At 50.0% G+C, this 18045-nt stretch overlaps 2 protein-coding genes across 10 annotated transcripts in view; one reads left to right on the forward strand and one right to left on the reverse strand.

Moving 5' to 3' along the window:
- Window positions 1–11678, forward strand: part of Deaf1 (DEAF1 transcription factor) — a 30580-nt gene extending 18902 nt beyond the window's left edge. For 4 of the 9 annotated variants that reach the window (XM_027408955.2, XM_027408957.2, XM_027408960.2 and 1 more), the window contains 2 exons: window positions 5966–6055; window positions 11216–11676. In XM_027408955.2, the coding sequence (XP_027264756.1) occupies window positions 5966–6055; window positions 11216–11320 (195 nt within the window). In that variant the 3' untranslated portion in view covers window positions 11321–11676. Of the gene's footprint in view, window positions 1–4243; window positions 4357–4491; window positions 4723–5965; window positions 6056–11215 lie in introns of those variants that run through there. The other 5 variants (XM_035442110.1, XM_027408959.2, XM_027408961.2 and 2 more) reach the window with 3 other exon arrangements.
- Window positions 11679–13601: 1923 nt separating this feature from the next.
- Window positions 13602–17367, reverse strand: Drd4 (dopamine receptor D4). Its single transcript, XM_027408971.2, has 4 exons — window positions 16969–17367; window positions 15380–15492; window positions 14722–15293; window positions 13602–14579 (listed from the first exon to the last, which is right to left on the reverse strand). The coding sequence occupies exons 1-4, from the start codon at window positions 17242–17244 to the stop codon at window positions 14377–14379; spliced, it is 1164 nt and encodes a 387-aa protein (XP_027264772.1). The 5' UTR covers window positions 17245–17367; the 3' UTR covers window positions 13602–14376.
- Window positions 17368–18045: the final 678 nt, after the last annotated feature.

The following is an 18045-nucleotide window of genomic DNA, read 5'->3' on the forward strand; positions in this document are numbered from 1 at the left end:
GACAGTTGTGAGGTGCCATGCTCTGGAGACCAGGCTGGCCTCAAACTCACAGAGATCTGCCTACCTCTGCCTCCCGAGTGCTTGGGCTACCACCCCCCAGCTAAGTGTGAATTTTCTTGAGAGATTGGCTGAAACCCTAACACCTAAACCCACCAACTGGCATTAAAATAAGTTTGCATTCTCTGAGCCCATACTCTCTGAAAAACATTCCCATGCCATCAAAGTCTTATTTGCAAGTAGTCCTTTGTGATCACATGGTAGGAAACAGAGGTTCAGAAGGCAAAGAAGGCTTGTGTTTGAGTAGAAATACCATGTTGGAAGCCTTTCCACCTGGGGCACATGGACTAGGACAAGCTGAGAAGCCTCCCTGAGGGGCTCTCAGGAGAAAGTGCAGAGTTAACACAGCTGCAGGGGTTATAAGGCTGCCAGCTTTCACATTTTATTTGGAATTTTAAAAGAGATCAAATTTAACCTAGCTGAAGCAAGTCATTCCAGGATTTTGTGTGTATGTATGCCAGTTTTAACAATGAGAAATTTGCATGTGTGTCTCTGTAATTAGGTCTGCAGAGACTAAACAGGGTGGAAAAGCAGATGCCCTTGCCTGTCAAGGGCACTGTGTCCAACAGAAACCAAGCTGGCTGAGTAGCTTCAGGGTCTTATATCAACTTGCCCACTTGCTGAGCAATTCGAAGGTATAAGTGCAGGAGTGGCCTGGTGAAGGCCCTACTGCTCAGACTCTGATGAGGGAGGGCTGTTCTGGCCCTCTCCGGAATAAACTTAACATTCACTTGAGTAAGACAGTCCCAGAGCAAGAGCATGGCCCTCCACTACTGTCTTCCTGGCTGCTGACCAGAGATGCCACCGTTCATCCCTGAGTCCCTAAGAAACTCCTGATGGGACTTGTCTGTATAGCAGTGGGACAGCCTGGAAATGATGGCCTCAGCTTCAGGAAAGAGCTATCCATAGGGACTAGGTTGTGAGACAATTAGTGCTTACACCTGCCCAGGGGATAGAAAGGCACAGACAAAAGGCTAGATGTAGTGGTGGTGCACACCTTTAATCCCAACAGGGAATGAGTTGAAGGCAAGCCAGGGCTACATAGCAAGTTCCCATCTTACAGCCAGCTCAGCCAGCCATGGCCTTTTCTAGGGGGTTCAATTTAGCGTCTAGTAGGCAGCTGGGAAGAGAAATCCATGGTGGTTTCATTTGCTCTTGCCTTCAATTAGATGCTCTTAATCCAACCTCTTGGTCTGTTTCTGCTGGCAGTCCTGCTTTCTTATGAATCTTGTGGATTCGAGACTGTCATCTTGTCTTAGTTGCCTGTTCTGTGCTTCACTTGTTGAGCCCAGCTCCTTGGAACATGCTCTGTCAGTGGTGCTGAGGGAGGATGCTCAAGACTCCTTTTTCATGGCCAGCACCTGCAGTGACCAACCACTGTAGGAACAACCTCTAGGATTCTGTCCATTCAGGATGAATGTCCACTGGCCCATTCACTCATCCATTAGAGCCTCTAGCCTGGCCCATGTGGTATAATTGGTTGGTTTTGTTTCAGCCAGCACACAGCTGTCCTGCTTTTAGTTCTCAAGCTTCAGGCATACATGTAAGCCAGTCTCTGGCAGGTTCTTCCAATGCACAGGTGCCAGCCACTGCTTCCCTCTTGTCCTCTGTGTAACCTGTGGAGGCCAAGCCTGCAGAAGTAGAGCTGCTGCTTTAAAGGAACAGGCCTTGGTGCTGGAAAAGGAGCCTTTGGCATCCTGCCTGCATGTGTCTGAAAGGAAGAGTGTCCTTTACCCTAGTCTGGCCCATACTGCACTTCTGAAGCAGGTGCTGGGGGTAGGGGTGCAGCATCTCTTCCTTCTGTGTCCTCTGAGGACAATTGGAAGCGCTCCTCCTGAGTCACCATGTTACCTGCAGCTTGTCCAGTGGAGAGGGGTCGTTCAGAAGCAGGAGAGACGAGATGGAGTGGACCTGCACTGGGGTGCCATGAGCAGATGTATCTGAGGATCTAAGCAGAAACAGGGCTGGTCAGAGATCCAAAGTAGCTCTCTGGGCCATCATCTATATCTTAGTTGTAAGACCTTGGGGTCAAGGTGTGAGAAACAAAAACCCTTACTTCATAATAAGAGTACAGGAGACTCAGAGTAGCAAGAGTGAAACTTTCTTTTCTTTTTCTTTTTCTTTTTCTTTTTTCTTTTTTTTTTTTTTTTTTTTTTTTTTTTTTTTTTTTTGCATTGCAAAGTCAGGCCTTAGCCTAGACAAAAGACAAAAATAGCTGGTGTGCAGATTTGCTGCAAAATAGTCCAGGTTGCATTTCTGTGCTCCTGATGTTGTGGATATCTCCGTGCCGGTGTGGGTTCACACAGGTGTGTGGAAAGAAAACTCAGAAACACTTTAAGAATGAATTTAGCCATTGTGATTGCCGGGGCCCTCAGCTTCAAGGAACTGAAGTGCCTTTCCCTATGCCCAGGACATTTTTTTATTTTTCTCTATATTTACACTTTAGCCAGTTGATTACCAGATGATCAGAACAACTTGAATGAAGCTTCCAAAAAGACAGTGCCATGTGCAAAGACTCAAATCATAGGTACCATAGTTTTCCAGGCTTCCTGAATCAAGTTTTTCATAGACCTTTGTCTTCTTGAGAAATTCCTAAGCAAAGTTCACATGGTGGGTGGGGCAGCAGGTATTGGTCAGTCAAAGGATGGATTAGGCTAGGTATTATCACTGTAGTGCCAGGCCAGCAGGTCACTGCTGCACCCTGAACTTCTCATTAGCTGGGCCCTCCAGGGAGGTACACTCTTTCTAGTGTCTAGTGTTGCTCCCCAGCCAGGTGGTGGTGGCACACGCCTTTAGTCTTAGCACTTGGGAGGCAGAGGCAGGTGCATCTCAGTGAGGTCTACAAGATGAGTTCCAGGACAGCCACAGCTGTTACACAGGAAACCCTGTCTCAGAGGGAAAAAAAAAAAAAAAAAAAAAAAAAGGTTGCTCCCCCTGTTGGTTCAGGACACAAAGCCTTATCTAGTATATGTCCTGGGGTTCCAGAGTCTCTCCTTTATGATCCACAGACTCAGTCCCATAGCAGACTACCTGTGACTTTTCAACCCTAGGATGAACTGAGAGCCTAGACATGCAGGCAACAGCTGCCAGCTAGGGAGGACAGGGTCCTAGTGCCTCCTGGTTATCTGTGATTCTCGGCTGAGCCCAGTGCATCTCACACTGAAAATGGACTGTAATTACTTATTTCTTAAAAGAGATGAAGCAGGCAGTGAGATTAACACAGATGCTTTCTGTCAAGTCTGATGACCTGAGTTTATGCCTAGGACATACATGGTGGAAGGAAAGGACCAACTCCTGCGAGCTGTGCCCTGACCTCCACGTGTGCACCATGTGTGTATGCCCAGACACACAAAAGTAAATGTAACAAAAAACCGAAAGCCTTCAAAGAAGAAGTCGAGAACAAAGAGACAGGTGGATTTCTGAGTTTGAGGCAAGCCTGGTTTATGAAGTGAGTTCCAGGCTACCTACAGCTAGATGTTTAGGGACAAGGCATTGAACCACCCCATACATATGCAGCTCCCAAGTTCAAGTCAGACTTAATTTGCAGAACCAATGGCAAATAACATTATTGAGCTTCTTCCTTGAGCGATTCAGAATTAGTGAGTATTTTATAGGTAGTCTTTTCGTCTTCTTTGGATCTTTTATGAGAAATTGCTCAGTTACTTATGATGTGCAGTCTGTATAACTTAGCAATGAGTGGTGCCTAGAGCAGTTGGTGGCATTGCTGCCCAATATTCATGTTCCTGCCTTATTGTAAGTTGATGCTGGAGCTGGCCTGGGTGCTGTGCCAGTGGACACGGGGCCTAGGTACCCATTCTTTCCGAGGCAGAGGCCAAAGACTCTGCCTATTGGCAGTTGGTATCCATGCTGCTGGGGCCATGATGCCCTAGAGACTACAGCCTCATATCTGGGCCTGTTCTTTGGACCACATGCCCCAGAAGCAGTGCTGTGGCCTCTCCTGAAGATCACTGTGGTGATCCTTTTCTGCTGAGGCCATTCATGGAAAGCCACTCACTGGTTCAGAGGTTTTCCATAGTTTTCTGGGAAGCTCAGAAGGGTCTTTTTTCAGGTCACTCTGGCAACATAGATGGGCATCACTGGGGTATATGTACACTTCTGCTGGCATGGTGGGAGGTTGTTTCTGAGAAAGCAAACTGATCTTGGGGGTCATCTTCCATTATTTCAGAAATGCTGCAGAATTAGTACAGAGAGTCCCTGTGACTGTCACAGGCTGTCCTCCATGAGTGTGTCAATCATAACCCCTTTGACCTGCCTCTGAACGCAACTGCCAGCTCCACAGTGAGTTTCATTGTCACTGCTGTTCTTCATTTTTGTGCTCAGGGCTGTCTGGGGCACACATGCTACCCCAGCACAAGGAGGGGAGTGGTGGCTTCCCCAGCTAAGTAGGCCTGGCCATTCTCTTGTTCTCTGCAGCTCTGGAGAATATGGCAGGTCATCTATTGGACATGCTCAGGCTACCTCTTCTCACAGTGGAACCGACAGGACGCTGCAGCAGGAAGAACACATTCTATCTTACCACATCCCTGTATTCAGTGGCAGTCCTTGCAGCCTGGACTAGGGTGTCTGCTATTGTTTGCTCTTCTCCCTCTGCAGACCTGGTCACTGAGCAAGTTCACTTGGGGCTCTCCCGGACAGGAATCAGGAGTAACTATAGACTCTTCTGACCGATTTAGCTCCCACACTACTGATTTTTGTGGTCACATATTTCTAACAGGGTGAACTCGTTGATGTTTTGAGATCCCTGGTTATAGCCAATGCTGTGTTAGCTTCTGTGTGTCTGGACTCCCTCCCCTTCCCTATGGTGCCTTCCCTGACTCTGGCCTACCAACTCTGTCTACATGGGTATGGACTTCTTTGCAGTATTTAGTCATTCAAGGTAGGGGCAGGGTCTGGAGGCTTGGGTCAGTGCTGGAGGCCAGGCAGCTAACTCGGTACCCAGGATCTTCAGTTCATGCTTTCTAAGGGGAACGAGGTAGCTGATATTTCACAGGTCAGAAGATGGTGGTCACAGTGAGGATCATGGAACAAAGCTGAAATTCACAAAAAGAGCCTACAAGAAACCATTGTGTTTCCAGCAAACCCACAAAAAGAGTGGTTGAGCTGGCCTGAGTAGCGTTGTAAGCACAACAGTCACATCTGTATGTTGTCTATGTTGGTCACAGCAAGCTGCTGCCCATTGCCCTACCAGCCTGGGTCCCTTCAGCCTGTGTGACCCAGGAACCCACACGGACGCCCTTCCCAACCCTGTAGCCCAGTCTCAGGTTTCCTGGTTTGAAAAATGTTGTTGATAGCAAGCTTGCAGTTACCAAATGCCGTACATAACCAGTCATTCCACAAGAATCAGTCATTGAAAGGTTGTGTTCAGTACCTCAGTTTAGTAACTGTCCCGCACTAATGTAATTAAAAAAAAAAATACATGAAACAATGGGCAATTAGTATTGATTCAATGAAATGACGGTCAATGAATGTCAGTATAGGGAAAGCCTGGGCCACCACTGGGGATGCTAGGACCCAAACTCCATACCTTAGTTGATACACTCGAGAGGGCCCAGGGAGATCCTGATGTGCTCAATGTTGGCTCCACTGCCTGTTTGCAGGCTGGTCCTCAAGCACTCAGGAAGTGTGCCTAAGGGTTGAGAACTTCCCCAAATGAGGCTTTCTATACCCACATGGCTGCAGGGGAATCTCCTTGGAGCTTGGACACTGATGTTCTGGTACATGGTACAGGGCAAACTCAGACAAAGGGAGGAGGCCAGTTCTGTACAACTGAACAACATGGAGATGGACATGTTCCATGAGGGTATGCCTAGTGTTTCTTTTAGTCTTGGTCGCTGCAATGGAGACTAGCACCTGCTGTGACACTGATATTGGTTTGTCCTTCTTGCAGCAGTCATGTGTCAACTGTGGCCGGGAGGCCATGAGTGAGTGTACCGGATGCCACAAGGTTAACTACTGCTCCACATTCTGCCAGCGCAAGGTACTGTGCCTACTAGACATCCTTGCATCACCTCAGCCTCTTCCTCCCGTCTAATGTCCTGTACAAGCACCTGGGCAGGTGGACTCACTCCAAGTACCTATGAGCCAGAATGCTGGCTTCAGGGTTGTCATCTGTCTAGAATGTCTAGGGCAGTGGCTGCCTGGAGCTACCTGCTGGATTCTCTGAAGCCAAAGTCTCTTCAGAATCCCCAATACCCTCCCTCACCCATCCATGCACCTTGTTGGGTTTGGGACTATACCTTCCTCTTTCTGTAGGCTCTCAGCTGGATCTGTGAGGTGAGCAGGCATATGAGTATCTGTGTACCCATGGTAAGACCTGCTCCACTGGTAGGAACTCCATGTTCTGGGAGCCTCTCACCATGTTCTAGTTCAGCAGGCCTCAGAGAGCATTGTAAGAATTGTCCACAGTGTCTTTGTTTATATTGTTTTGGCTCTGAGAACATTAAAGAGGGCTTTTCCCTTTTTCTTTGAGACAGGGTCTCCTGTATTCAGGATGGCCTAGAACACCATATGTAGTCAAGAATGACCTTAAACTAGGCAGGCACTCTGTCACTTGAACCACATCTCCAACCCCTGTCCCTCCTTTTGTAGACAGGGTTTCCTGTAGCCTAGGGTGCCCTTGAACTCCTGATCCTGTTGCCTCCTTTACTCTAGTGCTTGGATTTCAGGTATGATACCACTTATAGCATTAAATTTGTATACCTAATTTTTTGATACTGGGACATGACATTTTCAACTACAAAGTATATACTCAAGAACTATATAATCAAGTTACCAAAAGGGGAGTGACGCAAAAAAAATTTCATGATGTTTTAAGTAAATTTATGGTTTGTGTCAGGCTGCATTCATAGTTATCATAGGGCACTAACGACCCATGGACTGTCAGTTGAACACTTAGAATATCATATGCCTAACATTTTTTGTGGGGGGTGCAGTTTCGAGACAGGGTTTCTCTGTGGCTTTGGATGCTGTCCTCAAACTAGCTCTTGTAGACCAGGCTGGTCTCAAACTCACAGAGATCAGCCTGCCTTTGCCTCCCAAGTTCTGGGATTAAAGGCGTGCGCCACCACCACTTGGCATGCCTAACATTTCTTACGAAGAGCACTTTGGAACAGTTAGTAACCTCATTATTTTTTTCCAGTCATCAGCCCATGGTTATTCTAGGAAGTGCCATGGAGCATTGCGGCACCCTGGCCACCATTCTGGCCTCTCCACTTTCCACGTAGTGATTTCTGTCTTTTGTGTTCTACTGACTTAGACTCTTACTTTTTTGTGTAGTGCACTTTATGAAGATATAGGAACCTTAAGTTCCTCTGTGGAGCGGATACTCCAGAGTGATACTCCAGAGTGCCAGCCAAGTAGAGGGCTGGGCATGTTAGAGTGGCCCTGGCCCTGCTGGGGGACCTGAGCCTACGCTGTCCCCGCCTACACAGCTGCAGCACTGCTCTTGTTCCTCATGCATTTTTCTAAGGAATGCCCATGCTGCAGCCTGTGCTCTTTGACTCAGTTTCATTTTTACTCTGGGGCTGCTGTGAGGAAGACAAGATGCTGGCATCCAGGCTGGGCAAAGGACTCCTGTAGTCTCTGACCCAGGGCTCAGAGTGTCAGGAACCTGAGGCCCTCAGTTTCCTAGCCTGGAACATAAACAGAAGGAGTCAACTTGTTCTCAGGGATGAGAAGGGTGTTTCATTCACCTGGAGTCCATGGCACGGGTTCTGAGTAGTAGCCTTGGACCCTTGGATGGGTCTAGATGTGTGAAGAGGGAAGCAGACTATCTCAGATGTGCTCAGTAACCACTGCAGGTTCTAGCTGGTCTGATGACAAAACCTCCCACAGGGGCCCATGGCTTTGCAGCTTGCTAAAACCTGGCAGGCTAACAAAAGTGTGGATATTGGAAGATGGCCATGAAGGGAAGCTTCTGAAGTAGACATTGTCCCCCACCCTGAGGTCCATAGGTATCTCAGAGCTTCACATGGCACAAGGAAGGTGTGATGTTCTTACCCTCATGGACTCCTGGCAGTCCTGTGTGGCCCTGGTGAGTACACAGGAGCCATTGCCTCTGGGGTTTAAAGAGAAGGTATGACCCATGTTCTCTGGTCATCTCTGCAGCTGCACTTGTCTCAGGGGTACCAGAGATTTGGGGAGCAAAATTAGAAGTTTGTCTTCTGAACTCTACTAACAAGCTTTTGCACTGAGAAAAGTTCAGCCAAGTTGTTCCATGGTGCTAAGTCAGCACCACCACCACCACAACCACCACCCACACACACACAGGCTTTCTCTGTGTAACAGCTCAGGCTGTCCAGGAACTTACTTTGTAGAGCAGGCTGGCCTCCAACCCACAGAGATCTACTTGCTTCTGGCTTCCGAATGCTGGGATTTCAGCCCTCTTTTGATGTCCTTCATCAATAAAGACAAACACTCCAGCTTGCTTCTTCCTTCCTTCCTTCCTTCCTTCCTTCCTTCCTTCCTTCCTTCCTTCCTTCCTTCCTTTCTTTCTAGTTTTTGTTTTGTTTGTTTTGGGTGGGACAGCATTTCTCTGTGTGGCCCTGGCTATCTTGGAACTCACTGTCTACCAGGCTGGCCTCAAACTTAGAAATCCACCTGCCTCTGCCTCCCAAGAGCTGGGATAAAGGCGTGTTCAGCTTCTTCATTTGAATTGATATAAAATGAATGTAGGGGACTGGAGAGATGGCTCATCGGGTAAGAGCACTTCTGTTCTTGCAGAAGACCTGGGTTCAATGGCAAGCACCCACATGATGGCTTACAACCATCACATCATAAGTCGAGTACCAGGGGATCTGACACCCTCCTCTGCCCTCCATGAACACTAGGCACAAACAGTACGTATGTTCAGGGAAAATACCCGTACACATAAAATAAAAAATAATGAGACAGGGTCTCTCTGTATAGCTTTGGCTGCCCTGGAACTCTCTCTGTAGACCAGACTGGCTTCAAACTCACAGAGATCCACCTGCCTCTGCCAACTGAGTGCTGAGATTAAAGGTGTGTGCCGCTATGCCAGGCTGTATTTTTTTCTTTTTTGATACAGGGTTTCCTATGTATCCCAGGCTGGCCTTTAACTTGTGATCCTTTTTGCCACAGCATCCCAAGTGCTGAGGTTATAGGCTTTCACCACCATTCCCAGTGTAACATCTTAGCTTTTGGAAAGCATGTTAATTTTAAAGTTTTAGTTATACTGAGCTTGGCATATACAGGAAAGAACATGTGTAAATTTGCATATTGTGTACAGAAGCTATACAGGTGCCTACAGGAGCCACAGGATGCACCTGAAGCTGTCAGCTGAGAGGATTAGGAATAACCTAAGCCTCAGCACACACTTCCGCACATTAGCCACGTAACAGGGCCTGTCTCCAGGGACCAGAATGTAGGTGTGTCTGTTTCCCACCATAGTGTCAGGCCTGTAGCTTCAACGCTGTGGAGAATCTGAAATGTCCATACAGGAATGCTTCTCTGAGGAAGTCTTGTCGAGCATCAGCACCTGCTGTCTTGGTCATGGCTGAGCCTTTTCAAATAAGCCAAAGACATCACAGTTTCATCTATGAACGTGGATTGTTTTTAGTCAGATAGGGACTAGTCCTTAATGGAATTTTGTTTTGTTTTGTTTTGTTTTGTTTTTTGAGACAGGGTTTCTCTGTGTAGCTTTGGAGCCTATCCTGGCACTCACTCTGGAGACCAGGCTGGCCTCGAACTCACAGAGATCCACCTGCCTCTGCCTCCCGAGTGCTGGGATTAAAGGCATGTGCCACTGCCACCAGGCCAATCCTGGCTTTTCAAACAATGAAGTTAAACAATGAAGTTAGTTTATATTTGTTTGTTTGTTTTTATTTTTGTTTTTAATTCAGAATTTGAGGTTTCAAGAATCGGTCTTGCTGGGTGGTGGTGGTACACGCCTTATTCTCAGCATTCAGGAGGCAGAGGCAAGCAGATCTCTGTGAGTTCCAGGCCAGTCTGGTCTACAAAGCACTAAAGAACAACCAGAGATGTTACACAGAGAAACCATGTCTCAAAACACCAACAACAAAGAATCAGTCTTGCATATTTGCATTTTTGCTCAGAGACCTGAGTAGAGGCTTGCTTGTTGCTTAGGGTGGACACTGGCAGTGCCTTAGGCTTCCTCATCCATGGGGGACCCATTTGTTCACCTCACAGAAGAAAGCATCTAGGATTCCTTGGGGACCTGGCCAGGATCCACAGCTCCAAGGCACCATGCCAGTTCATACCAGTTATTAGGGACAGAGTCTAGTTGTGTAGGTGACTGCCAGGGTCTGATGCACACAGTTTGCTGGCCCACACTCTACAGCTATGTGTATTTTTATCACTTGGGGCAATTTTTTTATTACGAACATAAAACAGGCCTTTCCTGAGGTGACCCCTCACCTTTAGGATATGCTTATTTCTGCTTTCCTGGGCGCGCGCGTGTGTGTGTGTGTGTGTGTGTGTGTGTGTGTGTGTGTGTGTGTGTCTGTCTGTCTGTCTGTCTGTCTGTCTGTCTGTCTGTCTGTCTGTACGCATGCACACACATTGTCGAAGTTATGAATACCACCAGTATGGATGACAATACCACATATAAATGTATTTATTTCTTTGTTTATGCTGCTAGCCTAGGCTGGTCTCACTCATGGCTATTCTCATGTCTCAGCCTCCCACATGCTGGGGTTACAGGCGTAAACCACTGCGCCCAACCTCATTGAAATTCTAACAGCAGCAGGGGATGGTCGTGCACACCTTTAATCCCAGGACCCGGGAGACAGAGGCAGGAGGATCTCTGTGAGTTTGAGAGCAGCCTGCTCTACATAGTGAGTTCCAGGACAGCCAGAGCCTCATAATAGCGAGATCCTGTCTCAAAAATAAAACAAAACAATAAAAACTGACAACAATACATGGATGCATGACCATATTCAGTCTCCTTCTGCACATGTGCACATGCCTTTTGTTCTCTGATCTCCAGCAGCCCCAGAGGGTGACACACAGGCCCTGACAGGAACCTTCCTTCACTCTGACAGTTCACAAACAGCTGCCTAATAGTGAAGTCCATGGTCCATCCACAGGTGATGTGTTGCTCTGTACCACAGTGGGTCCCTATGGTCCTTCCTGCTAACATGGCTGTCTTTCCTTCCAGGACTGGAAAGACCATCAGCATGTCTGTGGCCAGTCAACATCTGTCACTGTCCAGGCTGATGAAGTTCATGTTGAAGAAAGTGTAATAGAAAAAGTTGCTGTTTGAGCCAGGCCACTCCCTGCTCTACTGTGAAGCTGTCATAGACTTAGGCCCTCTGATGACTATGGGGGCTGCTGAGAAGTGGGGCCATGGGAAACTTGCCGGACAAGTTGTTAACAAAGAGACTATGCCCTTGGAAATGAACTCCTGTCAGAGATCAAGGAATACTGGTGACTTTCAGAATGGGGCACTCTGCCACAGCCCAGGGCCCTTGACCTATCACGGTGCTCTTTCACCCCTGGATCCATGAGTGTCCCATTACCCATGGGAGTACCCTATGCCACGTGTACATATCTGTTTTATCTGTTAATAAGGTTGTAAATAAAGCCCCCATCCCCTACCTGGATGGCACCCTGACAAAGCCCACTTTATATTCAGATGGCCAGAGGGTTTCTGCTGTGTCCTGACTGTGTGTGAGTGTGAGCTGTGCACTCCATGTGTCCCGCTGTGGGGATGTAGGCCTGCCACGATCCTCTTGTTGGTCTACCTTCATTGCCTTCATGGCCAAGGAGTTTCCAACCTATCTTTCTCTAGCGGAAGGTTTCAGGAGAACCTGAGACAGCTTAGCTCCATATCCTCTCTGCTGTGTCCAGGCAATGCCATGAGCAGCTGAAGGACTTTCAGGAATCTCCCAGGGCATCCTTTTTCATGCACATTGAAATATCTGTTTGGTCTGACACCAGGGCTTCTGCATGCAAAGTCCTGGTTGTCTTTGTTTTTCTTCACTCTCCCTTCTCATAACCCAGGACCATTCTAGACATTGTCTCTGGGAGCAGCTAAGGGGGCAGAGACCTATGAGGGATACTCATACTTAGGTACTAGACTTGGCTGATCTTGGAATGAGACCTGATGCTCCTACTGACAAAGAACACTGCCAGAGAAGCACATTATGGAAGCTTCTAAATTTCAGAAATGCCTCAGTCAGGGTCCTGAGGCTCCCCTGAACTATGTAGGGGATATTCGGACTTAGCCAGGGTCTAGGGGAGTGTCTTCAAGTTTAAGATGAACTTATGGACTTAACCAATTCTTACACCTACTTCTAAAACAATTCCTGTGAGATACACACCAGCTTCACACCTTGATATGTGTAAGAAAATCATCTCTAAAACCCTACACTGGGCCAAGAACATCCCTCCTTCTGCCAGAAGGTCCTTCTACACCCAGCAGACCCCTGAGGTCCCTCAATGTGAACTATAGCATTAGTTGAGGAAGGGGCACATATGTAAGTAAGGAGATCCCAATTCTGTGGGGTCCTTGCCTCTTCCCCAAGGCTTATCAGTGAGCCAGGCACCTGGAGGCTCCAAGGCTGAGGCCCTTCCCACTGAGTAAGGTCTTCATGAGTACCCTGTTTATTTCTGCTGGAATCAAACCTGGGGACTCTTTAACCCTTTGAGTAGGGGCCTTCCCATTATTCCCAGAAATGCTTTTCTGGCAGCTGAGTAGCTCTCAGCTCTAACCAGCTAGCTACCCAGTCCATAAAGAGTAGGCAGAAGTTACACAGCACAGCTCAGTTTGCACAGTGAGAGCAGAAAAAAGACAAAAGTGCCTCCAAAGCTACACAGAGAAACCCTGTCTTGAAAAACCAAAGGAAAAAAAAAAAGAAAAAAAAAAAAAAGAAAAAGACAAAAGTGCTTGGCAAGTAAGTCATCTGTACCCAACAGTTCCTCAAACAAGAAAATGGCCAGCCACTGCTAACCACAGGACAGCCTGCAGGGGGCATCCAGGGTGTCTACCCCCAAGGAGTGGCTCTATGTGAAGGCCCAGAACACCAAGATCGTTTTTGGGGTGGTGACCATCCAAGAGCAGTGGCTACCACATGCCACCTAGAATTGATTCAATTTATACTTTCCATTTCCTCTAAGAAAGAAACCCAAAGAGTCTCAGGAAATAGGCACTTAGGGCTCAGTTCCCCAAGCTGTATCAAGCTTCCAGTGACTTCTGCTCCACTCACTGTGAGTCTCAGCAGTGTATTTGTATTTGCAGAACTTTTCAGTGGGAGTCAGCACAGGCCAGGCACATTTGGTATCCTAGGGTCTCCAGGGGTAAAATTTGAGGGATCCCCAATTCCATTAACATTAGATGGTATGTGGACAGATGTGAACCCATGACTCCATTGACCCCCTAGGAGTATGCTAGTCCTGGAAGGTCAACAGAGACCCCACCAGGGGGCATTGAACATCCAAACCAATGAGGCCATAGTACCCTCAGTCCTGGGGAATTGCCCCTTATCCAACAAGGACCTCTTTAATGCAAGGGGTTTGCACACTGAGAACAGAGTGATGCCTTGTGCCTGTTGCTTTTGATGTGGAACCCCACTAAAAACCTCCTTGGCAGTCCTGACTTACATCTCTCCCGTGACAGGATGGGGAGGGGAAAATGTTAGGGTGTGCTGCCCCTACCAGGAGGGAGTCATCTCTTCTTGCTGGGCTAGGCCTTGACCAAAGAGCTCTAGCGCAGGAGCTGCTTGCAACCACCTTGAATCCAGCCTCTGGACATCCGTAGGGTAAAGATGGGCTGGGTGGATCTGAGTTTAGGGCTCCCTCTCAGAGGGCACCTTAGTGGGACTTTGAGAATTTGGTGTATCTTCTGGAGACAGACTGGCAGGAAGCTATGTGTACTGTACTCAAGAAAGCTTCCAAAATGATGCCCCTGCCCGCTTCAATGACAGCAGAGCCCTCCCTACCTAGCTTTCCAAGGAGCTAAAGCTGGCCTGGACAGGATCCTGGGGACCCAGGAGCCTCAGGAAATTCCTCTAGCTCCTCTCCCAGCTAGACACTTGGTCACTTTACATGTTGAGGGGAAACTAAGCCAGCTGAAGTAGTTCTACTCTTCCTGGGGCAGAAGAGACTTTTAAACCTCCTGAAGCTGATCCTGCGACATCCTCAAAAGCAGGAGTTAGCCAAGCCCACCATCTAGGCAAAAAACCTTCCTCTTTTCCTTGCTTCTCCCCAACCCCCAGTCTTCGTAAAAATGGGTTAGGAAATAATTCGTTTAATTAGACGCGCCAGCGCATTCCGCACACAGGCCTGGGTCTCTTTGACCTCAGGACACCAGTGGCCTTTTCAGCAGCAGAGACGGAGAGACTTGCGGAAGACGCTTCGGAACTCGGCATTGAAGACGGTGTAGATGATGGGGTTGAGGGCACTGTTGACATAGCCTAGCCAGGTGACCGCACTGACCAAGCGAGAGGGCACGAAACAAGCCGAACACAGCGCCCGCGTGATGTGCACCACGAAGAAAGGCGTCCAACACATCAGGAATGCCCCTGGGGGTGGGTGGCGTGAGCCTGTACTCCTGCCCTTGAGGTCCCCCACCCCGCCACCTTTTACCCTTCCAATCCACACCTCCCGCCTCAGAGCCCGGGACCCCTCCCCACTATCAGCTCTTGCCCCGGGGCAGGAACCCACCAACTACCACCGGCAGGACTCTCATTGCCTTGCGCTCCCTTCCCGTGATCTTGGCTCCCCTTCTTCCGCGGGAAGGCGGTGCGGGCGCTTGCGGGATCGCTGCATCCGGGAGCAGACGCTCGGGGCCGCAGGGTCTCTGAGAGAGATCTGGCTCAGGCTGGCTGGAGCCGCTGGAGCTCTGCAAGAGGCTGGGTGAAGGGGGCAGACAGTCTGGGAAGAAGAGACCCTGAGCACGGTCCGACACGGGTGGACCCGGGCCGCTGGGTCTACGCGGTGCGCGGCTGTGCAGCTTGGTGTGCCGGGCTGCCTCCCAGCGTCGCAGGCTTCGAAAAGTGGCCCAGTAAAGCAGTAGCATGAGCGGACAGGGCAGGAAGAAGGAGCAAACGGACGAGTAGACCACGTAGTCGCGGTCCTCCAGGCGGCACACCGCTGGATCGCGGCCGGGCACATCGTTGAGGCCGCACAGCACCGGCGCAGCCACCGCAGCGGACAGCAGCCATGTGGCGGCGATGAGCAGCAGCTGGCGCTGGCCCTGCTGGTTGTAGCTCAGCGGCACCGTCACGGCCACGAACCTAGAGTGACACAGGTGTGGTGAGGGCGCCGAGTTGGGCGGGTGACTGGGAGGTGGGGGTGGGAGAGGGGTCGTCCGGGTACCCACCTGTCCACGCTGATGGCGCACAGGTTGAAGATGGAGGCAGTACATAGCATGACATCCATGGCCATGAGGGTGTCACAGAGGCGGAGGCTGAGCAGCCACACGCCACCTTGGACCTAGACACGAAGAGGTTGCCGAAAAGAAACACAAGACCTGACCTTTCAGCCGCTGACTTTCTGACCCCCATTCTTGTTGGGGGGAAGCAATGACTGTGTTAATTAGAAGGGATGGGGGCATATGAGCCCAAGGTGAATCTGAGGCAGTTGGGGACACTTGCGTTAGAGCAGACAGAGGAGACAGACAGACCTGCCTCTTGACTCAGGTGAGAAGCTTGGTGAAGCTGGGGTGGGGTGGGGTGGGGCTGAGGTCTGACCCTCTGTCCACAAAACGCAAATCCTACCCACCTCCAAGACTCAGCTAAGAGTTACCTGCTTACTTCAACTGTCACTGCTGTGGGACTTTGGATGGGTCTCTTCACTTGCTACGGTCTACACATGACAATTGTCCTGAGGACAAATGTGTCCTAAAAGTACAAAGACTTCAGAGGGCCCTCCGTGAATCTGCATGGAGTATTCATCCTCAAGGGCAAAGCCACATACAAACATCTCAACCCACCCATCACCAAATCCCTTCACACCAATCTGGGACGATTAGGAGCTTAGGAATCATCATAGTGACGTCTGTCCCTTGGGGAGGACCTGGGGTCAAGCGCGGCTGTTGGCCTCTGCCCTAGCTCCAGGACTCACAGTGTCTTCCTTAGAAATCCCATGCATCCCATCCCCCCTCCCCCATAGTCCAGGCCACCATGTCCCTATTCCTGTCCTAAGCAGCTTTTCTCTGGCCAAACCTGGGGCAGAAAGAAGAGTTGGCACCATAGCAAACACACCTAAGAGCCAGAGCTGGTCTGGAGTGACTCTGTCCCAGGAGTCTCCAAAAGGTTCTGACCCACTCCCCTTAGCCGCCCCCAGGTTACTATCCTGCCCAGGCCTTCTGCTCCAAGCTCCTGGCAGTCGAGTGGCTGCAGGTTTTGGGCTTCTTCCACAAGGTGAGCTGGCACAGGCACAAGTCAGTCAGTCAGTCTCTCTCTCTCTCTCTCTCTCTCTCTCTCTCTCTCTCTCTCTCTCTCTCTCTCTGTGTGTGTGTGTGTGTGTGTGTGTGTGTGTGTGGTCCCAAAAAGGCAGTGGTCACTGGCAGTGATGTGTGTCTGTCACACTTGCCTGTCATTCTGCCTGGCTTTTGGCAGGGGTTAGGGGGGCAGTATTTCTGAAGTGGAAGCCAGGACTTAAATGGGAAATACACTATCTTCGATCCTTGGTTCCAGGGCCACAAACCCTCTCTGGGTCAGCAGATCACAGTCAGAGAATAGGAAGGGATCCAGAGGATGGTCGAGTGACTGACAGACAAAATTGGCGATGGATTTTGAAGAGCAGAGATGGTGGGCAGTCAGGAGTGAGGAGAGCTGGATCCCCTACAAGCGCCCTGGCTCAAGGTTGCTGAGGGTCCAAGAAGCCCCACTGTGCACGGGCGGGGGGTGGGGTGGGGGTGAGTGGAGCAAAGGTGCGGAGATGGGGCAAGAGCGCACTGAGACTCACCTCGGAGTAGACAAAGAGTGGCAGCACTAGTATTGCGAGAAGGAGGTCTGCAGCCGCCAGGCTCACGATGAAGTAGTTGGTGGGGGTCTGCAGGGTGCGTTCGGAGGCCACGCTCAGGCACACGAGTGAGTTCCCAGCCAACACCATGACGATGAGCAGCACGCCCCCCACCAGCGCCGCCACACCCGCGCCTCCAAGCCCGGCGCCAGTCCCCAGGGTCTCTGGCCCACGCCCCGCCAACAGTCCACCGCCATCGGCCGCGTTGTTGCTCCCCATGGCGCAACAGCTGAACGCCCTCCTGCTAGGCTCTGAGCCCCGGATTTGCAGGCAGGGGCTGCCCGGAGTCCCGCCCAAGCACGCCCAGCCCCGCCCCGCCCCGGTTTGGATTTCTGCACTCTAGGAAACTGGCAAAGGGAGGAAAGCTACATTTCAACATGAGAAAGGAGTGAAGTGACTGGCATAAACAGGCCCAGCAGCAGCTAGTGATTTTGCGTGATCTGGGCGTACGCAGGGGGAGAGGGGGCGCGGGTTGTTGGGGCCAGACTTGTCAGAGCCAGCCAACCCTTCCAGGAGACATTTAGGACCTTTCAGGCCACCAAACTACCTGTCTTGGAGGACTTGGCAGAACCTATACTCCTGCATTGGGACAGTGTCCTCCCCACGTAGGAAGACACCAGCTCTGGGTTCTGCAACAGGCTATGGGTGCCTCACCTCTTTCTCCATGGTTCTGGTACTGCCCGGAACCATTAGGCTTAGCAATACTGAACAATCTGGCACGTGGAGTTCACTCTCCATCAGACACCCACACATGGGCAGACGTGCAGCAATGCTTCCCACCCAGGCCGTGGCTAACCCTACATTTCTTACCATCTCTCTTCCCAGGTCTCTGGTGTTGCCATCTCCATCAGTCACTGCTGAACTGGACCATGATGAAAATGACAGGTGGCCACCTCCCAGGCTCAGCCTTAAGTTTTCCTTTTCTTTTTTCTTTCTTTTCTTGCGTGAGTGTGTGTGGGGGCGCATTTTTGAGGCAGTGTTTCTCTGTGTAGCCCTGGCTGTCCTAGCACTTGCTTTGTA

Source organism: Cricetulus griseus, chromosome 3 (genome assembly GCF_003668045.3).
Source record: "Cricetulus griseus strain 17A/GY chromosome 3, alternate assembly CriGri-PICRH-1.0, whole genome shotgun sequence".
NCBI lineage: Eukaryota > Metazoa > Chordata > Mammalia > Rodentia > Cricetidae > Cricetulus > Cricetulus griseus.